Raw genomic sequence first — 24,432 nt, forward strand, 5'->3', positions numbered from 1 at the left:
TCAGTGCCCGATTTTAGTAATGCCCTTGTGGCTGAATGGAAGCAAATCCCCACAGCAATGTTCCCACATCTAGTGGAAAGCCTTCCCAGAATAGTGGAGGCTGTTATAGCAGCAACGGGGGGGACCAACTCCATATTAATGCCCATGATTTTGATATGAGATGTTGACGAGCAGGTGTCCACATACTTTTGGTCATGTAGTGTAATTGTGATTCAAACCGCTCCATCGCCACCTGGGGGTAGCAATGCGCATTGCAGGTCAGCAGGAGGCGTGAGGTGTTAGTAATATTAACCGGTTCACTGTGGATGAAGAGAACAATGACACGAACTGAACAGGAGGGTGAACTTCGGACTGTGCTGTTTTTTCAGTCCTCTGCAACTTTCGGTCGAATGACATAACATGTTACTAAGATTAAGAACATTTTCAGTATTTTGTACAGTATTTTGTACAGTATTTTGCCATTAATTGATTACCAAGTTTGGACAATACATGGTGAGTTGCTATACCTTCTGCATTCCATTGGCAAAAGTATGCCGAGCAGTCCATACTCTGTATAGCCAGTCCATACTCTGTATAGCCAGTCCATACTCTGTATAGCCAGTCCATACTCTGTATAGCCAGTCCATACTCTGTATAGCCAGTTCATACTCTGTATAGCCAGTCCATAGTCTGTATAGCCAGTCCATACTCTGTATAGCCAGTCCATACTCTGTATAGCCAGTCCATACTCTGTATAGCCAGTCCATACTCTGTATAGCCAGTCCATACTCTGTATAGCCAGTCCATGCTCTGTGTAGCCAGTCCATACTCTGTGTAGCCAGTCCATACTCTGTATAGCCAGTCCATACTCTGTATAGCCAGTCCATACTCTGTGTAGCCAGTCCATACTCTGTATAGCCAGTCCATACTCTGTATAGCCAGTCCATACTCTGTATAGCCAGTCCATACTCTGTGTAGCCAGTCCATACTCTGTATAGCCAGTTCATACTCTGTCTAGCCAGTCCATACTCTGTATAGCCAGTTCATACTCTGTATAGCCAGTTCATACTCTGTATAGCCAGTCCATACTCTGTATAGCCAGTCCATACTCTGTGTAGCCAGTTCATACTCTGTGTAGCCAGTTCATACTCTGTGTAGCCAGTCCATACTCTGTATAGCCAGTCCATACTCTGTATAGCCAGTCCATACTCTGTATAGCCAGTCCATACTCTGTGTAGCCAGTCCATACTCTGTATAGCCAGTCAATCTGTAAACTTGTCTGAATAAATAACCCATCCTAAACGAATAGGCTTACATGACATAAAAGCGCAATTTGATAAGTATGCCCATTGTTTAGCGTGAATATTTATATTTATATGAAAGAAAACAACACATTAAGTTTAATTTGGCCAGGAGAGGGGCGAGTTGAAGTCCCCGGTGGGAGTGGAGTTTCATTTGGCCAGGAGAGGGGCGAGTTTAAGTCCCCGGTGGGAGTGGAGTTTCATTTGGCCAGGAGAGGGGCGAGTTGAAGTCCCCGGCGGGAGTGGAGTTTCATTTGGCCAGGAGAGGGGCGAGTTGAAGTCCCCGGCGGGAGTGGAGTTTCATTTGGCCAGGAGAGGGGCGAGTTGAAGTCCCCGGCGGGAGTGGAGTTTCATTTGGCCAGGAGAGGGGCGAGTTGAAGTCCCCGGTGGGAGTGGAGTTTCATTTGGCCAGGAGAGGGGCGAGTTGAAGTCCCCGGTGGGAGTGGAGTGAACTGGTCAGTTGATTAAAATTAGGCCTAGGACCTCATTGTTTCGGTAGGTTGAATGTCCACCGAAGTATTTTCTATTCAATTCAATTATAATATATTATATTCTAATCTATTATCATTTATTCTATTAATGTTACATATCTTTTTTATGTTTTCCCAGGTAGGCATCAGGTAAAAAATGTGGAACCAAGGAAAGTGTGTTTCAGACTACTCAAGTGAGGGGTCCTCCTACAACACCAGACACAAGAGATAGAGTAAAAAATAGAAGAAGGTGGAAGAACTCATCCCTTAATCATGATTTCACAGAAGCCACAACCTTCACAGTAACTGAAGTGACGTTAAACGGCAGTTGGAAAACATGGATACGTTTGAGGGTCTCCACAGTGTCCGGCTGTCCTCCTCTCCACCCCTTGCCTCTGTCACCAATCCAGGGTATGAGGTTCTCGTATCAGCCAGATCTGGTATCCAGGTATACTCCAACACCACGTTCTATGGTAAACCCAGTGTTCTAGAGCAGGCTCAGAAGAGAGGGAGAGCCAAATATCACTCCCACCGAGAGGAGACTAAAGAAGAGAGGTGTGAGGTTGGAAGGTAAAGACACCATTATGGGTTTGATTTGTTATTGTCCTTCACAGCTGTAGGTTGGTTCCAAGCCTGTAGCTTTTAGGATTGTCTTCATATATAACCATAACGAATCTTCATTTTGTACCACATAAAAGTCATATATCAGATATATGGAGAACGCGAATATTCTGTTTGACAATGATGTGTTCTAACAACACCCTAGGGAAATATTTGGTCACGTTTCTTTTTAAACTGGAAACGGGTTGGGACGGGAGGATGCCTGTCATCATGTGACTTGCGGCAGATTGACAACACATCTCGTCCCTTTTTACAATCGGAATGAGCAGGAATGAAAATAGACTTATCTTACAACGCATCGCAAACAACGTCGTATACAGCGACTCAAAACTTGAGGACCAAAAATAACATTCGACTAACTTTACTCAGTTTGATATCTCGATGAAACATTGTAGCCCATGGCGTTTCGTCAGCATTATTTAATAGTAACATTGTTTTTGAAACGATTGCATCCTTCTAAATGGAATAATATCGTCAGCAAGTAAACGGTTACTGTAACAATTTATGGAATTCATGGAAACATAAACTGATGCCATCGAGGTCACGGCGACGGTACGAGGTGAATCTTCTAGCCGGGTGGTGAGAGGGTAAGGGCGGAGAGCTGGAATGGGAAATCCGGTGAATGTGTTCTGTTCCGATTGACATAATGGCATTAGGACAAGTTCAGCCTCGCATGTTGTTGCGATTCTTAAACGACGGTGTGGTGTTTTATAAAGTTATTGTTTTCAATTATATTTTCAGCATAATCATTGATAACGATGTGTGTGTGTACTTCTAGACAAACGTGATCAGCACAAATAGGCAGACGTTGGATTCATGTTATGAATCACGTTATGATACGATCAGGATATACAACGGCTGTCAGCCAATTCAGGGCTCGAACCACCCAGTTTATAATAGAGATGTATTGTATATCATATGTTCTGATTCCTAGTCACCTTACCCCTCCCTATACCTCTATGGATCCAACATCCTTGGAAATATGCTACTGGAACTGACCCTGTTTATTTAAGTGTGCTCTTCTTATTTGTATATCTTGTGTGTTTTTGTTATATCTTGTTTTTTTTCTCCTAGTATTACATTGTTATTGATTACTGCATTTTAGGGGTTAAAGTTAGCAAGAACGGCATTTCACTGTTACTTGTGCACGTGACATTAAAATTTGAGATTAACACAGTGTACAAAACATCAACACCTTCCTAATACTTTAGTCAAATATTATATCTGTTTGGGCTTCTTGCGGTCAGTTTGCAGTCTACAAAGTATTTGTAATTAGGCTCAAGCACCGTGACCATCGCTCAAAAAAATCTAAAACAAACAAACAAACAAACAAATCGTCCAGGGCCTGAATCTAGTTGTTGATCATGGCTACCTACACAGACTGAATTGCTCTTGCACTGATTCTATTCACAACAACGCGTCTATGTAAACGCACACTACACTGATACCCTCACCCCCCCCCCCCCCCCCCCCCCCCCCGCACCCCATCACACACGCGCATATCGAGACAACTCACGTGTACGCGCGCACACTTTCACATTCATCCTTTTCTTTTGCTGCTGCTACTATGATCTTTATTATTATTATTATTATTATTATTATTATTATTATTATTATTATTATTATACATCCTGATGTCTAGTCACTTTACCCGGCCTTGATGTACTTGATGTACATGTCTACAGTGCATTCTGAAAGTATTCAGACCCCTTCACTTTTTCCACATGTTGTTACCATCACAGCCTTATTCTACATGCAATACCCAGTAATGACATAGTAAAAACCCGGAAATATCACATTTACATAAGTATTCAGACCCCTTTTACTCAGTACTTTGTTGAAGCACCTTTGCCAGTGACTACAGGCACAAGTCTTCTTGGGTATGATGCTACACACTTGGCACACCTGCATTTGGGGGAGTTTCTCCCATTCTTCTCTGCAGATCCTCTCAAGCTCTGTCGGGTTGGATTTTGAGAGTCGCAGCACAGCTATTTTCAGGTCTCTCCAGAGATGTTCGATCAGGTTAAAGTCCGTGCTCTGCCTGGGCCAGTCAAGGTTACTAGTCCAACGCTCTAACCACTAGGCTAGATGAGATGCAGTGCCTTAGACCGCTGCGCCACTCGGGAGCCCCCCTATTAACTACCTAATTTTCTCAATATCTCAAGCAAGCAGCTGAAGGGGCTAGTTAGCATCCATGTTCATGTAGCCATTGCACTTAACAGACACCTTTTTAAATCTCATCTTTTGATGTTTTCTAAAGGTTGGTAGACCTGGAGCCAGGTCCAATCCCCAGGGTGGAGGGTGGAGGGCAGGGTGACCCCAGGCCCACCAGGCCCCAGGAGCAGCGTACCCAGGCCAGGGGGAGAGAGGGGAGCAGGCTGGAGCGTGCTGCCCAGCTGGAGGGTGCCCGGGGCGGGGAGCATGAAGACAATGTGTCCCGCCTCCGGAGCTCTTCCCTGGAGATCAGAGAGAAGGGATCAGAGATCCTCAGAGAGCAGCTAGATGCTGCACAGAAGGTGTCTGAGGCCCATCTTGTTATTCAGTACACCTCTTCTATTCTGACCCAGTACTACACTACACCTCTTCTATTCTGACCCAGTTCTACCCTGCACCTCTTCTATTCTGATCCAGTACTACCCTACAACTCTTCTATTCTGACCCAGTTCTCCTCTACAGCTATTCTATTCTGACCCAGTTCTACCCTACACCTCTTCTATTCTGACCCAGTTCTACCCTACAACTCTTCTATTCTGACCCAGTTCTACCCTACAACTCTTCTATTCTGACCAGTTCTACTCTACAGCTCTGCTATTCTGACCAGTTCTACTCTACAGCTCTTCTATTCTGACCCAGTTCTACCCTGCACCTCTTCTATTCTGACCCAGTTCTACCCTACAGCTCTTCTATTCTGACCCAGTTCTACCCTGCACCCCTTCTATTCTGACCCAGTTCTACCCTGCACCCCTTCTATTCTGACCCAGTTCTACCCTGCACCCCTTCTATTCTGACCCAGTTCTACCCTACACCCCTTCTATTCTGACCCAGTTCTACCCTACAGCTCTTCTATTCTGACCCAGTTCTCCTCTACACCTCTTCTATTCTGACCCAGTTCTACCCTACACCTCTTCTATCCTGACCCAGTTCTACCCTACACGCCTTCTATCCTGACCCAGTTCTACCCTACACCCCTTCTATCCTGACCCAGTTCTCCTCTACACCTCTTCTATTCTGACCCAGTTCTACCCTACACCCCTTCTATCCTGACCCAGTTCTACCCTACACCCCTTCTATCCTGACCCAGTTCTACCCTACACCTCTTCTATCCTGACCCAGTTCTACCCTACACGCCTTCTATCCTGACCCAGTTCTCCTCTACACCTCTTCTATTCTGACCCAGTTCTACCCTACACCCCTTCTATCCCCTCCCAGGAGCTGAAGCTGAAGGATAAGGAGTGCGAGCGTCTGTCACAGATCCGGGATCAACTAGAGCAGGAGCTGGAGGAGCTAACTGCCAGTCTGTTTGAGGTAGGAAGGAATGTCTACGAGGCCTGCTACAACCTACAGCTAGCTGAACTAGTGAAGGACTGACTACGAGGCCTGCTACAATCTACAGCTAGCTGAACTAGTGAAGGACTGACTACGAGGCCTACTACAACTTACAGCTAGCTGAACTAGTGAAGGACTGACTACGAGGCCTGCTACAACCTACAGCTAGCTGAACTAGTGAAGGACTGACTACGAGGCCTGCTACAACCTACAGCTAGCTGAACTAGTGAAGGACTGACTACGAGGCCTGCTACAACCTACAGCTAGCTGAACTGGTGAAGGACTGACTACGAGGCCTGCTACTACAACCTACAGCTAGCTGAACTAGTGAAGGACTGACTACGAGGCCTACTACAACTTACAGCTAGCTGAACTAGTGAAGGACTGACTACAGGGCCTGCTACTACAACCTACAGCTAGCTGAACTAGTGAAGGACTGACTACGAGGCCTACTACAACTTACAGCTAGCTGAACTAGTGAAGGACTGACTACGAGGCCTGCTACAACCTACAGCTAGCTGAACTAGTGAAGGACTGACTACGAGGCCTGCTACAACCTACAGCTAGCTGAACTGGTGAAGGACTGACTACGAGGCCTGCTACTACAACTTACAGCTAGCTGAACTGGTGAAGGACTGACTACAGGGCCTGCTACTACAACCTACAGCTAGCTGAACTAGTGAAGGACTGACTACGAGGCCTGCTACAATCTACAGCTAGCTGAACTAGTGAAGGACTGACTACGAGGCCTGCTACAACTTACAGCTAGCTGAACTAGTGAAGGACTGACTACGAGGCCTGCTACAATCTACAGCTAGCTGAACTAGTGAAGGACTGACTACGAGGCCTGCTACAACCTACAGCTAGCTGAACTGGTGAAGGACTGACTACAGGGCCTGCTACTACAACCTACAGCTAGCTGAACTAGTGAAGGACTGACTACGAGGCCTGCTACAATCTACAGCTAGCTGAACTAGTGAAGGACTGACTACGAGGCCTGCTAAAGGTGTGAATCTTGCATGTTAACCATGTCCTTTTTTTTGCTGTTTCCCTAGGAAGCTCACAGGATGGTGCGTGAAGCCAACGTGAAACAAGCAACAGCAGAGAAACAGCTGAAGGAGGCTCAGGGAAAGGTCTGTTTATGTCTCCTGTTTAAACTAAATACTTTATCCTTCAGGGTTCGAGAGGTGGGCCTGCGTGTGCGTGTGCGTGTGCGCGTGCGCGTGCGTGTGTGTGTGTCGGGATGGGTACAATCCATAGCTACTGTCTATAACCACTTGTGTTCTTGTATCACCCCAGAGTGATGTTCTGCAGGCGGAGGTGTCAGCCCTGAAGACCATGGTCCTGACCTCCACCCCGTCTTCCCCTAACCGCCGGGCCCACCCTCAGCTCCTCTCCCCGGGCACTAGGTCCAGGGGTGCCAGCCCCCACCATGGAGGGGGACACGCACGCAACAAGAGTGCCAGTGGTGCCCTCCCATTGGCCCCTGGTGGGCACTCAGACCTGCCCTCTGACCTGCAACCAGTCAGAGAGGACAAAGAGGTAGGGCCAGCTGCCTTCAGAGTACAGACCGGCCGTGTCTCTGAATACCCATAATGCTGTTCTAAGTAGTAGACTTTTTGTGTTTTTGCAAAAAATATACATTTTATAGCATGTGCATTTTTGTTATTGTCTGCTTTAAATGCCAGGATGTCATACTCATTTCGGCTTTTCATCTAGTAGAATTCACTGGACACTATTGATGAAAATAATGGTCTTGGGAACCAACTCTACTACTGCTGCCTACTGTAACTCTGATTCCTACTACAACTCTACAACTGCTTCCTACAACAACTCCGCTTCCTACTAAAACTCTTCTACTGCTTCCTACTATAACTCTGCTATTGCTTCCTACTAAAACTCTGATTCCTACTGTAACTCTACTACTGATTCCTACTATAACTATACTACTGATTCCTACTATAACTCTGCTTCCTACTTTAACTCTGCTACTGCTTCCTACTATAACTCTGCTACTCCTTCCTACTATAACTGCTTCCTACTATAACTCTACTACTGATTCCTACTATAACTCTGCTTCCTACTATAACTCTACTACTGATTCCTACTATAACTCTACTACTGATTCCTACTATAAATCTACTACTGATTCCTACTATAACTCTACTACTGATTCCTACTATAACTCTACTACTGATTCCTACTATAACTCTACTACTGATTCCTACTATAACTCTACTACTGATTCCTACTATAACTCTGATTCCTACTATAACTCTACTACTGCTTCCTACAACAACTCCGCTTCCTACTATAACTCTACTACTGATTCCTACTATAACTCTGCTTCCTACTATAAAAACTCTGCTTCCTAATATAAATCTGCTTCCTACTATAACTCTGCTACTGCTTCCTACTATAACTCTGCTTCCTAATATAACTCTGATTCCTACTATAACTCTGCTACTGCTTCCTACTATAAATCTGCTTCCTACTATAACTCTGCTACTGCTTCCTACTATAACTCTACTACTGATTCCTACTATAAATCTGCTTCCTACAATAACTCTGCTACTGCTTCCTACTATAACTCTGCTTCCTAATATAACTCTGCTTCCTAATATAACTCTGATTCCTACTATAACTCTGATTCCTAATATAACTCTGATTCCTACTATAAATCTGCTTCCTACTATAACTCTACTAATGATTCCTACTATAACTCTACTACTGATTCCTACTATAACTCTGATTCCTACTATAACTCAACTACTGATTCCTACTTTAACTCTGCTTCCTACTATAACTCTGATTCCTACTATAACTCTGATTCCTAATATAACTCTGATTCCTACTATAAATCTGCTCCTACTATAACTCTACTACTGATTCCTACTATAACTCTACTACTGATTCCTACTATAACTCTGATTCCTACTATAACTCTACTACTGATTCCTACTATAACTCTACTACTGATTCCTACTATAACTCTGCTTCCTACTATAACTCTACTACTGATTCCTACTATAACTCTACTACTGATTCCTACTATAAATCTACTACTGATTCCTACTATAACTCTACTACTGCTTCCTACTATAACTCTACTACTGATTCCTACTATAACTCTACTACTGATTCCTACTATAACTCTGCTTCCTACTATAACTCTACTACTGATTCCTACTATAACTCTACTACTGATTCCTACTATAAATCTACTACTGATTCCTACTATAACTCTACTACTGATTCCTACTATAACTCTACTACTGATTCCTACTATAACTCTACTACTGATTCCTACTATAACTCTACTACTGATTCCTACTATAACTCTACTACTGATTCCTACTATAACTCTGCTTCCTACTATAACTCTACTACTGATTCCTACAATAACTCTACTACTGATTCCTACTATAACTCTACTACTGATTCCTACTATAACTACTACTGATTCCTACTATAACTCTACTACTGATTCCTACTATAACTCTACTACTGATTCCTACTATAACTCTACTACCGATTCCTACTATAACTCTGCTACCGATTCCTACTATAACTCTGATTCCTACTATAACTCTGATTCCTACTATAACTCTACTACTGATTCCTACTATAATTCTACTGCTGATTCCTACTATAATTCTACTACTGATTCCTACTATAACTCTGCTTCCTACTATAACTCTACTACTGATTCCTACTATAACTCTGCTACTGATTCCTACTATAACTCTACTACTGATTCCTACTATAACTCTACTACTGCTTCCAACTATGACTCTGCTGCCTACTATAACTCTACTACTGATTCCTACTATAATTCTACTACTGATTCCTACTATAATTCTACTACTGATTCCTACTATAACTCTGCTTCCTACTATAACTCTACTACTGATTCCTACTATAACTCTACTACTGATTCCTACTATAACTCTGCTACTGATTCCTACTATAACTCTACTACTGATTCCTACTATAACTCTACTACTGCTTCCAACTATAACTCTGCTTCCTACTATAACTCTGCTTCCTACTATAACTCTGCTTCCTACTATAACTCTACTACTACTTCCTACTATAAATCTGCTTCCTACTGTAACTCTGCTTCCTACTATAACTCTACTTCTGCTTCCTACCTCAACTCTGCTTCCGACAATAACACTACTACTGCTTCATACTATAACACTACTACTGCTTCATACTATAACACTACTACTGCTTCATACTATAACACTACTACTGCTGCCTACTATAACTCTGCTACTGCTTCCTACTATAACTCTGCTACTGATTCCTACTATAACTATACTACTGATTCCTACTATACAGTGCCTTGCGAAAGTATTCGGCCCCCTTGAACTTTGCGACCTTTTGCCACATTTCAGGCTTCAAACATAAAGATATAAAACTGTATTTTTTTGTGAAGAATCAACAACAAGTGGGACACAATCATGAAGTGGAACGACATTTATTGGATATTTCAAACGTTTTTAACAAATCAAAAACTGAAAAATTGGGCGTGCAAAATTATTCAGCCCCCTTAAGTTAATACTTTGTAGCGCCACATTTTGCTGCGATTACAGCTGTAGGTCGCTTGGGGTATGTCTCTATCAGTTTTGCACATTGAGAGACTGACATTTTTTCCCATTCCTCCTTGCAAAACAGCTCGAGCTCAGTGAGGTTGGATGGAGAGCATTTGTGAACAGCAGTTTTCAGTTCTTTCCACAGATTCTCGATTGGATTCAGGTCTGGACTTTGACTTGGCCATTCTAACACCTGGATATGTTTATTTTTGAACCATTCCATTGTAGATTTTGCTTTATGTTTTGGATCATTGTCTTGTTGGAAGACAAATCTCCGTCCCAGTCTCAGGTCTTTTGCAGACTCCATCAGGTTTTCTTCCAGAATGGTCCTGTGTTTGGCTCCATCCATCTTCCCATCAATTTTAACCATCTTCCCTGTCCCTGCTGAAGAAAAGCAGGCCCAAACCATGATGCTGCCACCACCATGTTTGACAGTGGGGATGGTGTGTTCAGCTGTGTTGCTTTTACGCCAAACATAACGTTTTGCATTGTTGCCAAAAAGTTCAATTTTGGTTTCATCTGACCAGAGCACCTTCTTCCACATGTTTGGTGTGTCTCCCAGGTGGCTTGTGGCAAACTTTAAACAACACTTTTTATGGATATCTTTAAGTAATGGCTTTTTTCTTGCCACTCTTCCATAAAGGCCAGATTTGTGCAATATACGACTGATTGTTGTCCTATGGACAGAGTCTCCCACCTCAGCTGTAGATCTCTGCAGTTCATCCAGAGTGATCATGGGCCTCTTGGCTGCATCTCTGATCAGTCTTCTCCTTGTATGAGCTGAAAGTTTAGAGGGACGGCCAGGTCTTGGTAGATTTGCAGTGGTCTGATACTCCTTCCATTTCAATATTATCGCTTGCACAGTGCTCCTTGGGATGTTTAAAGCTTGGGAAATCTTTTTGTATCCAAATCCGGCTTTAAACTTCTTCACAACAGTATCTCGGACCTGCCTGGTGTGTTCCTTGTTCTTCATGATGCTCTCTGCGCTTTTAACGGACCTCTGAGACTATCACAGTGCAGGTGCATTTATACGGAGACTTGATTACACACAGGTGGATTGTATTTATCATCATTAGTCATTTAGGTCAACATTGGATCATTCAGAGATCCTCACTGAACTTCTGGAGAGAGTTTGCTGCACTGAAAGTAAAGGGGCTGAATAATTTTGCACGCCCAATTTTTCAGTTTTTGATTTGTTAAAAAAGTTTGAAATATCCAATAAATGTCGTTCCACTTCATGATTGTGTCCCACTTGTTGTTGATTCTTCACAAAAAAATACAGTTTTATATCGTTATGTTTGAAGCCTGAAATGTGACAAAAGGTCGCAAAGTTCAAGGGGGCCGAATACTTTCGCAAGGCACTGTAACTCTACTACTGATTCCTACTATAACTCTACTACTGATTCCTACTATAACTCTACTACTGATTCCTACTATAGTTCTACTACTGATTCCTACTATACCTCTACTACTGATTCCTACTATACCTCTACTACTGATTCCTACTATACCTCTACTACTGATTCCTACTATAACTCTTGTCAATGTATTTCTCTCCTTACTTCCCTTTTTTTCTTCATTTCTCTCCTCTCTTCCCTTTCTATTTTCATCTTCCTCTTCCTTACATCATGTGATCCTCTTCCTTCTTCCTTGATCGTCTTCTTTCCCTGCCCTCTTCTTCTTTCTCTTTCAATCTCTCCCTCCCTCCATCTCTCTTTCTCTCCCATCCTTCATTTCTTTCTCTCTCTCCCTCCATTTCTCCCTCCCTCCCTCCCTCCATCTCTCTTTTTCTCTCTCCCTTCCTTCCTCCCTCCCTCTCTCCTTTCTCAGCCTACTGTTCCTGCGCTCCTCTTGCTGATTCTATGTCTGGTTCCGGGTCACTCTGTCTCTGTGACCTATGAACCCTACTGGGCAGAGCAGGGGGAGAGGCCACGGTCTCTCGGCCGCCAGGTAACCACAAACCTCTGGTTCCTCAAGGTTTCCTTCTTGTTGTTTCTTTGCCACTGTGATTCTGCTTGGTCTTTGCGCCTTGGATGGGGTGACCGTAAAACTCTTTGGGACAACTGAAATTAAAAAATACTTTATAACGGCGCCGTTTCACATCCGTTACACTAGCACCACCGCTAACTAAGCTAGCCGTTTCACATCCGTTACACTAGCACCACCGCTAACTAAGCTAGCCGTTTCACATCCGTTACACTAGCACCACCGCTAACTAAGCTAGCCGTTTCACATCCGTTACACTAGCACCACCGCTAACTAAGCTAGCCGTTTCACATCCGTTACACGAGTGTACAAAACATTATGAACACCGTCCTAATATTGAGTTCCTCTCCTTTTACCCTCTGAACAGCCTCAATTCGTCAAGGCATGGACTCTACAAGGTGTCGAAAGCGTTCCACAGGGATGCTGACCCATGTGGACTCTACAAGGTGTCGAAAGCGTTCCACAGGGATGCTGACCCATGTGGACTCTTCAAGGTGTCGAAAGCATTCCACAGGGATGCTGGCCCATGTGGACTCTACAAGGTGTCGAAAGCGTTCCACAGGGATGCTGACCCATGTGGACTCTACAAGGTGTCGAAAGCGTTCCACAGGGATGCTGACCCATGTGGACTCTACAAGGTGTCGAAAGCATTCCACAGGGATGCTGGCCCATGTGGACTCTACAAGGTGTTGAAAGCATTCCACAGGGATGCTGGCCCATGTGGACTCTACAAGGTGTCGAAAGCATTCCACAGGGATGCTGGCCCACATTGACACCAATGCTTCTTACCACAGTTGTCAAATTGGCTGGATGTCCTTTGGGTGGTGAACCATTCTTGATACACACGGGAAACTGTGAAGTATGAAAAACCCAGCAGCGTTGAAGTTCTTGACACAAACCGGTGCACCTGCATCTTTTGTTTTGCCCATTCACCCTCTGAAAAGCACACGTACACAATCCATGTCTCAATTGTCTCAAGGCTTAAAAACCCTTCTTTAACCTGTCTCTTCCTGTTCATCTACACTGATTTGAAGTGGATACAGCAAGTGACATCAATCAAGGGATCATAGCTTATAGAATACTCTATATCGTGGGAAGCTTTGTATATGGAGGCATTTCTGTAGTCATTATTCCTGCTTAAAAGTATGATCAGGATGTAAATTATGGTTCATGGGTCAGTTTTATTTATTTATTTATTCGGCCGACTAGAATAGATCAACTTTGTTTTCCTACCAGGGGGAAATTAATTTGTTCATGTGCTTAAAAAAGACAAAGTACATTAATGTTACACACAAAAAAAACACAAAATAATACACAATAAAATGTACATGTGAATGAATGTCTACGGAGTAATGTTATCTAGATCATATTTATATGGACCTAAGTGAATGTCTCTTTGTCCTGTCTATTGAGTAATGTTATCTAGATAATATTTATATGGACCTAAGTGACTAAGGGAATGTCTCTTTGTCCTCTCTATTGAGTAATGTTATCTAGATAATATTTATATGGACCTAAGTGACTAAGGGAATGTCTCTTTGTCCTCTCTACGGAGTAATGTTATCTAGATAATATTTATATGGACCTAAGTGACTAAGTGAATGTCTCTTTGTCCTCTCTACGGAGTAATGTTATCTAGATAATATTTATATGGACCTAAGTGACTAAGTGAATGTCTCTTTGTCCTCTCTACGGAGTAATGTTATCTAGATAATATTTATATGGACCTAAGTGACTAAGGGAATGTCTCTTTGTCCTCTCTACGGAGTAATGTTATCTAGATAATATTTATATGAACCTAAGTGAATGTCTCTTTGTCCTGTCTATTGAGTAATGTTATCTAGATCATATTTATATGGACTTAAGTGACTAAGAGAATGTATCTTTGTCCTCTCTACGGAGTAATGTTATCTAGATAATATTTATATGGACCTAAGTGACTAAGTGAATGTCTCTTTGTCCTCTCTACGGAGTAATGTTATCTAGATAATATTTATATGGACTTAAGTGACTAAGAGAATGTATCTTTGTCCTCTCTACGGAGTAATGTTATCTAGATAATATTTATATGGACTTAAGTGACTAAGAGAATGTCTCTTTGTTCTCTCTATGGAGTTATCTGGATAATTTTTAAATGGACCTAAGTGACTATGTAAGGGACTGGGTGTAACTGGAATTCAGGGTGAAAAAAAGGTGAACAGTGGTCTGTAAAGCCAATCAACATCAATCCGGTCAATACAAGAATTCAGGGAGAACATCTCCAGAGCAGAAGCAAAGAAAATGTCTATTTTCTGAGGAAGCCCTTTTATACAGGTAACTATCAAAATACAGGAAACCCTTGGGTAAATGAGGGATTCAAAAGTATATGGAAAGCGATTCCTTCCACACAGTTGTGGTTCCTGAGTGTAATGAAGCAATTAACATGCCGTCATGCTCAGGGTCATGTTAACGTCCCATCATGCTCAGGGTCCTGTTAACGTCCCATCATGCTCAGGGTCCTGTTAACGTCCCATCATGCTCAGGGTCCTGTTAATGTCCCATCATGCTCAGGGTCATGTTAACGTCCCATCATGCTCAGGGCCATGTTAACGTCCCATCATGCTCAGGGTCATGCTTAGGGTCATGTTAACGTCCCATCATGCTTAGGGTCATGTATAAAAATGCCCAGTTGCCCATTATGGCTAGAAGAAGAGATCTCGGTGACTGAAAGAGGGCTCTCAAAGGAACATAGAGGATGTGTTTCAGTCACCAGATCTCAGTAACTGAAAGAGGGCTTTCAAAGGAACATAGAGGGTGTGTCTCAGTCACCAGATCTCAGTGACTGAAAGAGGGCTTTCAAAAGAACATAGAGGATGTGAAACAGTCACCAGATCTCAGTGACTGAAAGAGGGCTCTCAAAGGAACATAGAGGGTGTGTATCAGTCACCAGATCTCAGCCCAATTTAACACTTATGGAAGATTCTGGAGCGGCGCCAGAGACTGTGTTTTCCACCACCATCAACAAAACACCAAATGATGTAATTTCTCGTGAAAGAATGGTGTCACATCCAATAGAGTTCCAGACACTTGTAGAATATATACCAAGGAGCATTAAATCTGTTCTGGTGGTTGATGGTAGCCCAACATCCTATTAAGACACAGTATGTTGGTATTTCCTTTATTTTGGTAGTTACCTCTATATTAAAACACCAGCCCGAAGAGTCTTATAGGAAGTGACATCATCAGATTCTACAGAATCACACACAGTGTCACAGATTCATTATCAGCGTGTCCTTGAATTCAGTCCAGTGTCAAACTTTAACCATAACATTCAACCCTGGTACTGACAGTTAAACCGGTTTAAACCGGTTAAAAGTAATGACATCAGTACCTAATTACACAACAGATAATTATAGACTAACAAGTAACAACTACATTAAATATGGTACTTGAACATAAATGGTTATCTCGCGTTTCCCTTTCCCCCAAGGGAAGGCATCTGTCTTGCGTCTTCCCGCACTTACAGTTGTTACCAAACCGATAACTAGCCTGCTAATATTGTTGCACTTATATCGTTGCACTGCTAAGTCTTAGGCCCAGTTAACCAGTCTTCAACCTGATTTAAGATGTTCACCTACTGTAAGTGTGAAATCAGCGTATGTGCCTAGATGTTAAATGTATGTACCCAGGATACCTTACCTTTAAGTCCAGGGTTGACCTCTTGACCTCTTGGATCGGCCAGCCCAAGCAAATCGTTATTTGTTCAGATGGTGGCATAACATAAATATATACTAAAAGCCATGCCCAAACTCGAAAACAAACGGAAAGGCTCTTGGCTACTAAACGAACCAGCAGCCTCACGGCTCTGCCAACTGGGACACTGACCGACCATCACCTGATGCGCTTATCAAGCAGGCTCAGCATCTGGACAAGGTTGCTGCTGCCCCCTGGGGGTAGAATGTGGAAGTGGTAGTGAGCTGTAGTGTGCTGTCGACACTAAACTATTTACAGTGCTGTGGAAAAGTATTTGCCCCCTTTCAAAATTTCTCTACTTTTCCACATTTTTGATACTGAATGTTATCAAATATTCAACCGAAACCTAATATTAGATAAAGGGAACCTGAGTTTACAAAAATGAAATGGATACTTATTTCATAAACAGAGTTATGTCACACCCTGATCTGTTTCACCTGTCTGTGATTGTCTCCACCCTCCTCCAGGTGTCTTCCCTGTGTAAATCCCTTGTGTATTTATACCTGTGTTCTCTGTTTGTCTGGTGCTAGTTCGTCTTGTTTGTTCAAGTCTACCAGCGTTTTGTGTCTCAGCTCCTACTTTTTCCAGTCTCTCTTTTCTTGTCCTCCTGGTTTTGACCCTTATCCGTCCTGACTCCGAGCCCGCCTGCCTGACCACTTTGCCTGCGCCTGACCCTGAGCCTGTCTGCCGATCTGTACCTTTGCCCCCTTCTGGATTACCGACCTCTGCCTGACCCTGAGCCTGCCTGCCGCCCTGTATCGTTACCCCACCTCTGGGTTACTGGCCGAGGCACTGTTTCCTGAGCTCATGCAACTGGGCAGGGCTGGGCTGTCGCCAGCGGAACGGCAACATCGGATCAGCACAAGGAGCTGTCTGTATTGCGGGACTTTTGGTCATTTTGTGTCCTCGTGCCTGGTAAAAACCAGGCTCACTGGTAGGAGCGAGTACTCTAGTGGGCCATATGGGGAACTTTTCTGCTTCCCTTACTCAAACCCATTTTCATGTCATTCTGCTGTGGGGAAACCAGTCCAATCTCTCCGGGTCCTCATTGACTCTGGGGCCGATGAGAGCTTTTTGGACGCCACACTGGCTTCCGAGCTGAACATCCCCACTCAGCCCCTCTCCACTCCCGTGGATGTTAGAGCGTTGGATGGGCGCTTTATAGGTCGGGTCACCCATAGCACCACTCCCATCAACCTACGCGTGTCAGGGAATCACAGCGAGACCATTCAGTTCCTGCTCATCAAGTCCCCCAGATCCCCATGGTGTTGGGATTCTCCTGGCTCCAGCCACACAACCTACTCATCAACTGGTCTACAGGTGCCATCATGGGCTGGAGTCCATTCTGCCACGCCCATTGTCTGAAGTCCGCGCAACCTGCCCCAGGATGTCTTCTTGGGTCCTCGGTGGTTCCGGATCTCTCCGCCATCCCCGCGGAGTACCAGGATCTCCGGGAGGTGTTCAGCAAGTCCCGGTCCACTTCCCTTTTGCCGAGCCGCCCCTATGACTGCGGGATTGACCTTCTCCCTAGCACCACGCCACCCCGGGGTCGTCAGTACTCGCTGTCGGGACCTGAAACCAAGGCTATGGAGGACTAAATTGGGGACTCCCTAGCTACTGGATTTATCCGTCCCTCTTCCTCTCCCGCTGGTGCAGGATTCTTCTTTGTGGAGAAGAAGGACAAGACCCTGCACCCGTGCATTGACTACCGGGGACTCAATGACATCACTGTAAAGAACCGTTATCCGCTACCACTCATTTCCTCTGCCTTCAAGCCCCTCCAGTCGGAGCAAATCAACCAGGACCTCGAGACCACTGCGCTGCCTAGTCTCCGCCAGCCCCACTGCCACGGGCCTATCACCATTTTGAGTGTTCCCTGGGGTATCAGTCCCCTCTCTTCCCTGAGCAGGAAGAGGAGGTTGGTATACCCTTCTGCCAGGATGTTTGTCCGCTGCTGTCGTCGTATCTGGAGGAGAGCCCAGTCGGCCCTCAAGACCACCTTCAGGTATCGACGACAAGCAGATCGCCATCAGACCCTGACTCCCCGGTATCGTCTCGGGCAGAAAGTATGGCTATCCACCCGGGATCTGCCCCACCTACCCGGGCAGAAGGTATGGCTATCCACCCGGGATCTGCCCCACCTACCCGGGCAGAATGTATGGCTATCCACCCGGGATCTGCCCCACCTACCCGGGCAGAAGGTATTGCTATCCACCCGGGATCTGCCCCACCTACCCGGGCAGAAGGTGTGGCTATCCACCCGGGATCTGCCCCTTCGGGTGGAATCCCGCAAACTCTCCCCCCAGTTTATCGGCCCGTTTCCCATCTCCAAGATCATTAGACCCTCTGCTTCTGATGCCCCGTACCCTTCGTATACATCCCACCTTTCATGTGTCCAGGGTCAAACCCATGTCTCTCAGCCCTTTATCTCCCGTTTCCAGGTTACTGACCCCTGCCTGACCCTGAGCCTGCCTGCTGTCCGGTACCGTTGCCCACCTCTGGTTTACTGACCCCTGCCTGACCCTGAGCCTGCCTGCTGTCCGGTACCGTTGCCCACCTCTGGTTTACTGACCCCTGCCTGCCTTGACCTGTCTATTGCCTGCCCCTGTTGGAATATTAAACTATTGTTTATTCGACGTGGTCTGAATCTGAGTCTTATCTTCATACCTGATAAGTTATGCAACACCCAATGCCCCTGTGTGAAAAGAAATAGCCACCTTTTAGCTGTATTAAATCCAACCAAACTCTTCCTGGAGTTGTTGATCAGTCTCTCACATCGCTCACATTAACTCAGCAACATTTGTGGGTTTTCAAGCATATGAACTGCTCATTTCAAGTCCTGCCACAACATCTCAATTGGGATTAAGTCTGAACTTTTAAATAGGCCATTTCAACACTTTTAAATGTGTTGTTTTTTAGACTTGATTGTGTGTTTTGGATCATTGTTTCATTGCATGACCCAGCTGCTCTTCAGCATCAGCTCACAGACAGCAGTTCTGCATGCAAGACTGGGCCAAAATTCCTCCAGAGCGATGTAAGAGACTGATCAACAACTACAGGAAGTGTTTGGTTGGAGTCACTGCAACCAAAGGTGGCACAACCAGTTATTGAGTGTAAGGGGAAATTATTTTTACACACAGGGGAATTTGGTTTTGCATAACTTTGTTAATTAAATAAGTATCAATTGTATTTTTTGTAAACTCAGGTTCCCTTTATCTAATATTCAGTTTTGGTTGAAGATCTGATAACATTCAGTATCAAAAATATACAAAAATAGAGAATCAGAAAGGAGTCAAATACTTTTTCACAGGACTGTAAGCTATTGGGGCGGCAGATAGCCTAGTGGTTAGAGTGTAGAGGTGGCAGGTAGCCTAGTGGTTAGAGTGTAGAGGTGGCAGGTAGCCTAGTGGTTAGAGCGTTGGTCTAGTAACCGAAAGGTTGCAAGATCGAATCCCTGAGCTGACAAGGTAAAAATCTGTCGTTCTGCCCCTGAACAAGACAGTTAACCCACTGTTCCTAGGCCGTCATTGTAAATAAGAATTTGTTCTTAACTGACTTGCCTAGTTGATATTACATATCAAACCATATTCACAGTAAATCAAATACAGGAAAATAACTAATCAATTATATCTCCTCTCAGATGGACAGCATTCTGTATGCAGAGTTCTTGACCTGGAAAAACAGACCTAGTCTGGACAGAAGTTCAGCCTTCCTGGTGCGGATATACAGGGAGGACATCGGCCCCTGCCTCTCCTTCACACGATCTGAGGTACATAGAATACCATAACAATTCTAATAGCATAATAGAATAGACTACCATAACTATTCGAATAGAATATCATAACTATTCTAATAGAATAACTATTCTATTATGGTATTCTATAACCATAACTATTCTAATAGCATAATAGAATAGAATACCATAACTATTCTATTAGCATAATAGGATACCATAACTATTCTATTAGCATAATATAATACAATAACTATTATATTAGCATAACATGATACCATAACTATTATATTAGCATGATAGGATAACATAACTATTATATTAGCATAATATACTACAATAACTATTATATTAGCATAACATGATACCATAACTATTATATTAGCATAACAGGATACCATAACTATTATATTAACATAATATAATACAATAACTATTATATTAGCATAACAGGATACCAAAACTACTATATTAGCATAATAGGATACCATAACTATTATATTAGCATAATATAATACCATAACTATTATATTAGCATAATATGTTAATACATGTACATGTGTCGGGAGGCAAAAGGCTTTTGTGTGCATGTATAGTTTGTTGTTCTATTAATGCAATGTGACTCCTTGTTCTGGGCACAGTTGTCTCAGTCAGTCCAGAGTGCAGTGGAGAACAACTCTCTAACCATCGAGCCGGTGGCCATGTCAGCTTTACCCATGGTCAGAGCCAACGCCATAGAGTGTGGCGGGCCCAAGTGAGTCATCCCTCAATGTTATTAAAACGTTATCACAACTTTATTATAATGTTTTAAGGCTGTTTTCCTCAGAAAATGTAGTCCGCTTCATGTTTTGTTTCTTTGCTGTGATACGTCAGAGAGTATCGTGATATTGGTCATGACAACAGTAATCACAACTGAACCACACCCATCTCTAGTCATCTAGCCATCTCACACCCATCTCTAGTCATCATTCAATAACTATTCATGCTCAAATAAACTCTCTCTCTCTCCTTCCTCTTGGTGATTTTTCACAATTGCACCTGTCATCTATAATGAATATCATTATTCATGACTCCATGATAAAATTATGCGAACTTGATTGGTCTGACTTTGTATGGATTAGTTTAGTTTTTCTCTTCAAATCTGTTATGGGTTTCGGGGGTTTCCTCCTGAGTCCTAATGAGCTGAATCAATGGCCTACACTGATAATGTGGCACTGTTTCCTAATCAAAATGTTGATTGAATTATTTTCCCCAGTGGCTTGAAGGCAGCAGTAGAGATGTAAGTAACTTTAGGAGCAAATCATTTCATTACCTTTTTATTTTCCACTAACAACAAACTTGTTCTGTGCTCTATGTTGTTCACTGTCCTGTATCACTGTCCTCTCTCATCAGAATGCCCTCCAGCTCTATGTTGTTCACTGTCCTGTATCACTGTCCTCTCTCATCAGAATGCCCTCCAGCTCTATGTTGTTCACTGTCCTGTATCACTGTCCTCTCTCATCAGAATGCCCTCCAGCTCTATGTTGTTCACTGTCCTGTATCACTGTCCTCTCTCATCAGAATGCCCTCCAGCACTCTGTCCAGCCATGCATGTCTTGTTGTTGATCACTGCCATCTTGTCTGTCCTCCCGGTGTGTCTGTAGTCTAACATACACAGGTCTTGTAAGGCATCTTGTCTGTCCTCCCGGTGTGTCTGTAGTCTAACATACACAGGTCTTGTAAGGCATCTTGTCTGTCCTCCCGGTATGTCTGTAGTCTAACATACACAGGTCTTGTAAGGAATCTTGTCTGTCCTCCCGGTGTGTCTGTAGTCTAACATACACAGGTCTTGTAAGGCATCTTGTCTGTCCTCCCGGTGTGTCTGTAGTCTAACATACACAGGTCTTGTAAGGCATCTTGTCTGTCCTCCCGGTGTGTCTGTAGTCTAACATACACAGGTCTTGTAAGGCATCTTGTCTGTCCTCCCGGTGTGTCTGTAGTCTAACATACACAGGTCTTTTAAGGCATCTTGTCTGTCCTCCCGGTGTGTCTGTAGTCTAACATACCTAACATTTCTCAGATGTATCTAACTCCATCTGTGTGGAGGAAGCGACTCCATATCTGTCCAGTGTTCAGCTTTTAAGGCCATTTTATTTGTTCCTTTTCTGATGTTAAACAACTAACCATCATGTTGTCATGCCTTCTACATGTATTGCCCGGTTTCCCAGACCCAGGTTAAGCCTAGTCCTCGACGAAAGAACTTGCTCAGTGGAGAATCTCCCTTGAAAGTGCTTTTAAGTATATGTTTAGGCTTAATTTGTGTCCGTGAAACCCGACGCTGTAGAATTCCATAAATGAGTGAGTTAGTTGGTGTTTTTTTTCTCTCTGCCTCTATAACAGGAAGTGTGCGTTGAGCGGCATATCCCGGTCCTGTAAGCACCAAATCAAACTGGGTGACGAAGAGAGTTACTACTATATCTCTCCCTCCAGCAGGGCACGGGTACCTAGCAACCATGTTTGTTATTTTTTTGAAAAATGTATTTCAAAATGTTTTGAAAATAAAAATGTATGTTTTAACTTATCCTCCTCAACATCTACAGACATATAAATAGGACTACTTTTTAATGTTTATAAATACTTTTATCACTTAGGCCTATGTGAGAGAACTTGTGTTTGTAAGTGTGTGTGAGCCATTCCTCAATTCCGCCCCTCTAGATCACAGCCGTGTGTAACTTCTTCACCTATATCCGCTATATTCAGCAGGGCCTGGTCAGACATGATGGTAAGTCAGACGTCCCCACTTCTAAAAGATAGACACAGAGAGAGATCAACAATAGACCCATTTTAACAGTGAAAAATGACAGTGGCAATAAGTTATCTTTGTTACTGCAGACATTAAATCTTGTCTGGCGTTCTGAATCTTGACTGAAACTATTTCAACCCTCATGTCTTTGTCTCTCTCTTTCTGTCTCTGTCTCTCTCTGTCTTTGTCTCTCTCTGTCTTTGTCTCTGTCGCTGTCTCTGTCTCTCTCTGTCTTTGTCTCTCTCTCTCTGTCTTTGTCTCTCTCTGTCTTTGTCTCTGTCTCTGTCTCTCTCTGTCTTTGTCTCTCTCTGTCTTTGTCTCTCTCTGTCTCTGTCTCTCTCTCTCTCCGTCTCTCTCTGTCTCTCTCTGTCTCTCTCTGTCTTTGTCTCTGTCTTTGTCTCTCTCTGTCTTTGTTTCTCTGTGTCTCTCTCTGTCTCCGTCTCTCTCCGTCTCTCTCTGTCTCTCTCTGTCTTTGTCTCTGCCCGCCTCCAGCGGAGCAGATGTTCTGGGAGGTGACACGTCTACGGAGGGAGATGACTGTGGCCAAGCTGGGCTTCTACCTCACAGACCAGGAATAGGAGGACAGATGGGAGGAGATGTAGACCTAGGTCGTGTTTATTAGGGCACACCGGAGCAAAACGTTTAAAAATGGTTGTGCAACGGACAATGAAAATGAGCTCATTTCTTCCTCTTCGTGCCCAGTGAACACGGCCCAGGGCTAAAAGACAGGAGTCACCAATCAACTGTACGATTTGAGAGTCAGATCACCTGTACCGGTTTCACACTGTCAGGACAACCCAAACTGAACTGGGCTGGCTTGGTTTGGCTCAGTAGTGTGAGAAGCCCTCAGAAGGACATGCGGGACACAGAAACCGGAAGGAGGCTTCAGGAGAACTATGCTGCTCACTTTTCATTCACACAGTGCCATATACCCTCCAGTACTGCGGCATTACCCCTAGGTGTTGTCTCCTCTCTCCTTAGAACCACAGTTGTCTCCTCTCTCCTTAGAGCCACCGTTGTCTCCTCTCTCCTTAGAACCACAGTTGTCACCTCTCTCCTTAGAACCACAGTTGTCTCCTTAGAACCACAGTTGTCTCCTCTCTCCTTAGAACCACCGTTGTCTCCTCTCTCCTTAGAACCACCGTTGTCTCCTCTCACCTTAGAACCACTGCAGCAAACCAGACCACCTCTTACTTTAACCTTGATAGATTCTTGCAGTACATTGTAAATGCCTTGCATGACTAATACAGAAAATATGTCTGTAGTTAGAATGGGTTATAGAAGGGCCGGAATTTACTCTGAAAATAGCTGCATTTAGGCTGTTTAGTACTAACCAGTTCAGAAATAGTGTGTACACATCCCGTTACATTCAGGTACTTCAGTTAAATAAAAAACAAATAAAGAATCAGATTCACTTTTATTTGCCAAGAACATTTACACATACCCAGATGAATAGGAGCTGCCACTTTTGTGCTGCGACTTGCAGTTACACGGTACCAGAAATACAAGTTCCTGAACGAAATGCCTATTCAGTCTTCTCAAATATCCTCGTCTTCATTCTGGATGCTGTGACAGTTTTAGCAATGACTTTTCCTAGAAAATAGAGGTTACAGTCATTTGTTATTGAATGGAATGATAAACCAACCATGGGTGATAAACCAATACGTTGTTTCTCCCTCTC

The 24,432-nt window shown here is 43.7% G+C and overlaps 1 protein-coding gene across 2 annotated transcripts; it reads left to right on the forward strand.

Moving 5' to 3' along the window:
• Positions 1–1,898: 1,898 nt before the first annotated feature.
• LOC139406335 (RAB3A interacting protein (rabin3)-like 1) lies at positions 1,899–24,156 on the forward strand. 2 transcript variants are annotated; one of them, XM_071148836.1, is made up of 12 exons: positions 1,899–2,320; positions 4,632–4,887; positions 5,801–5,896; positions 6,973–7,050; positions 7,217–7,459; positions 12,349–12,468; positions 19,877–20,005; positions 20,611–20,723; positions 21,225–21,248; positions 22,349–22,448; positions 22,664–22,730; positions 23,244–24,156. In XM_071148836.1, exons 1-12 carry the CDS (start codon positions 2,088–2,090, stop codon positions 23,327–23,329), a joined length of 1,545 nt encoding a protein of 514 aa, XP_071004937.1. In that variant the 5' UTR covers positions 1,899–2,087; the 3' UTR covers positions 23,330–24,156. The 2 variants fall into 2 exon arrangements, with proteins under 2 accessions (XP_071004937.1, XP_071004938.1); XM_071148837.1 differs by lacking the exon at positions 12,349–12,468.
• The last annotated feature ends 276 nt before the right edge of the window (positions 24,157–24,432 follow it).

Source organism: Oncorhynchus clarkii, chromosome 4 (genome assembly GCF_045791955.1).
Source record: "Oncorhynchus clarkii lewisi isolate Uvic-CL-2024 chromosome 4, UVic_Ocla_1.0, whole genome shotgun sequence".
Taxonomy (NCBI): Eukaryota; Metazoa; Chordata; class Actinopteri; order Salmoniformes; family Salmonidae; genus Oncorhynchus; species Oncorhynchus clarkii.

Bases quoted from the DNA above. Each gene is read 5' to 3' on its own strand.
- LOC139406335 (XM_071148836.1), top strand. From the start codon at position 2,088: ATGGATACGTTTGAGGGTCTCCACAGTGTCCGGCTGTCCTCCTCTCCA. The intron at 20,006-20,610 runs GTACATAGAATA...TTCTGGGCACAG, and splicing joins TCTCCTTCACACGATCTGAG to TTGTCTCAGTCAGTCCAGAG. The intron at 21,249-22,348 runs GTAAGTAACTTT...CCTCTATAACAG, and splicing joins TTGAAGGCAGCAGTAGAGAT to GAAGTGTGCGTTGAGCGGCA.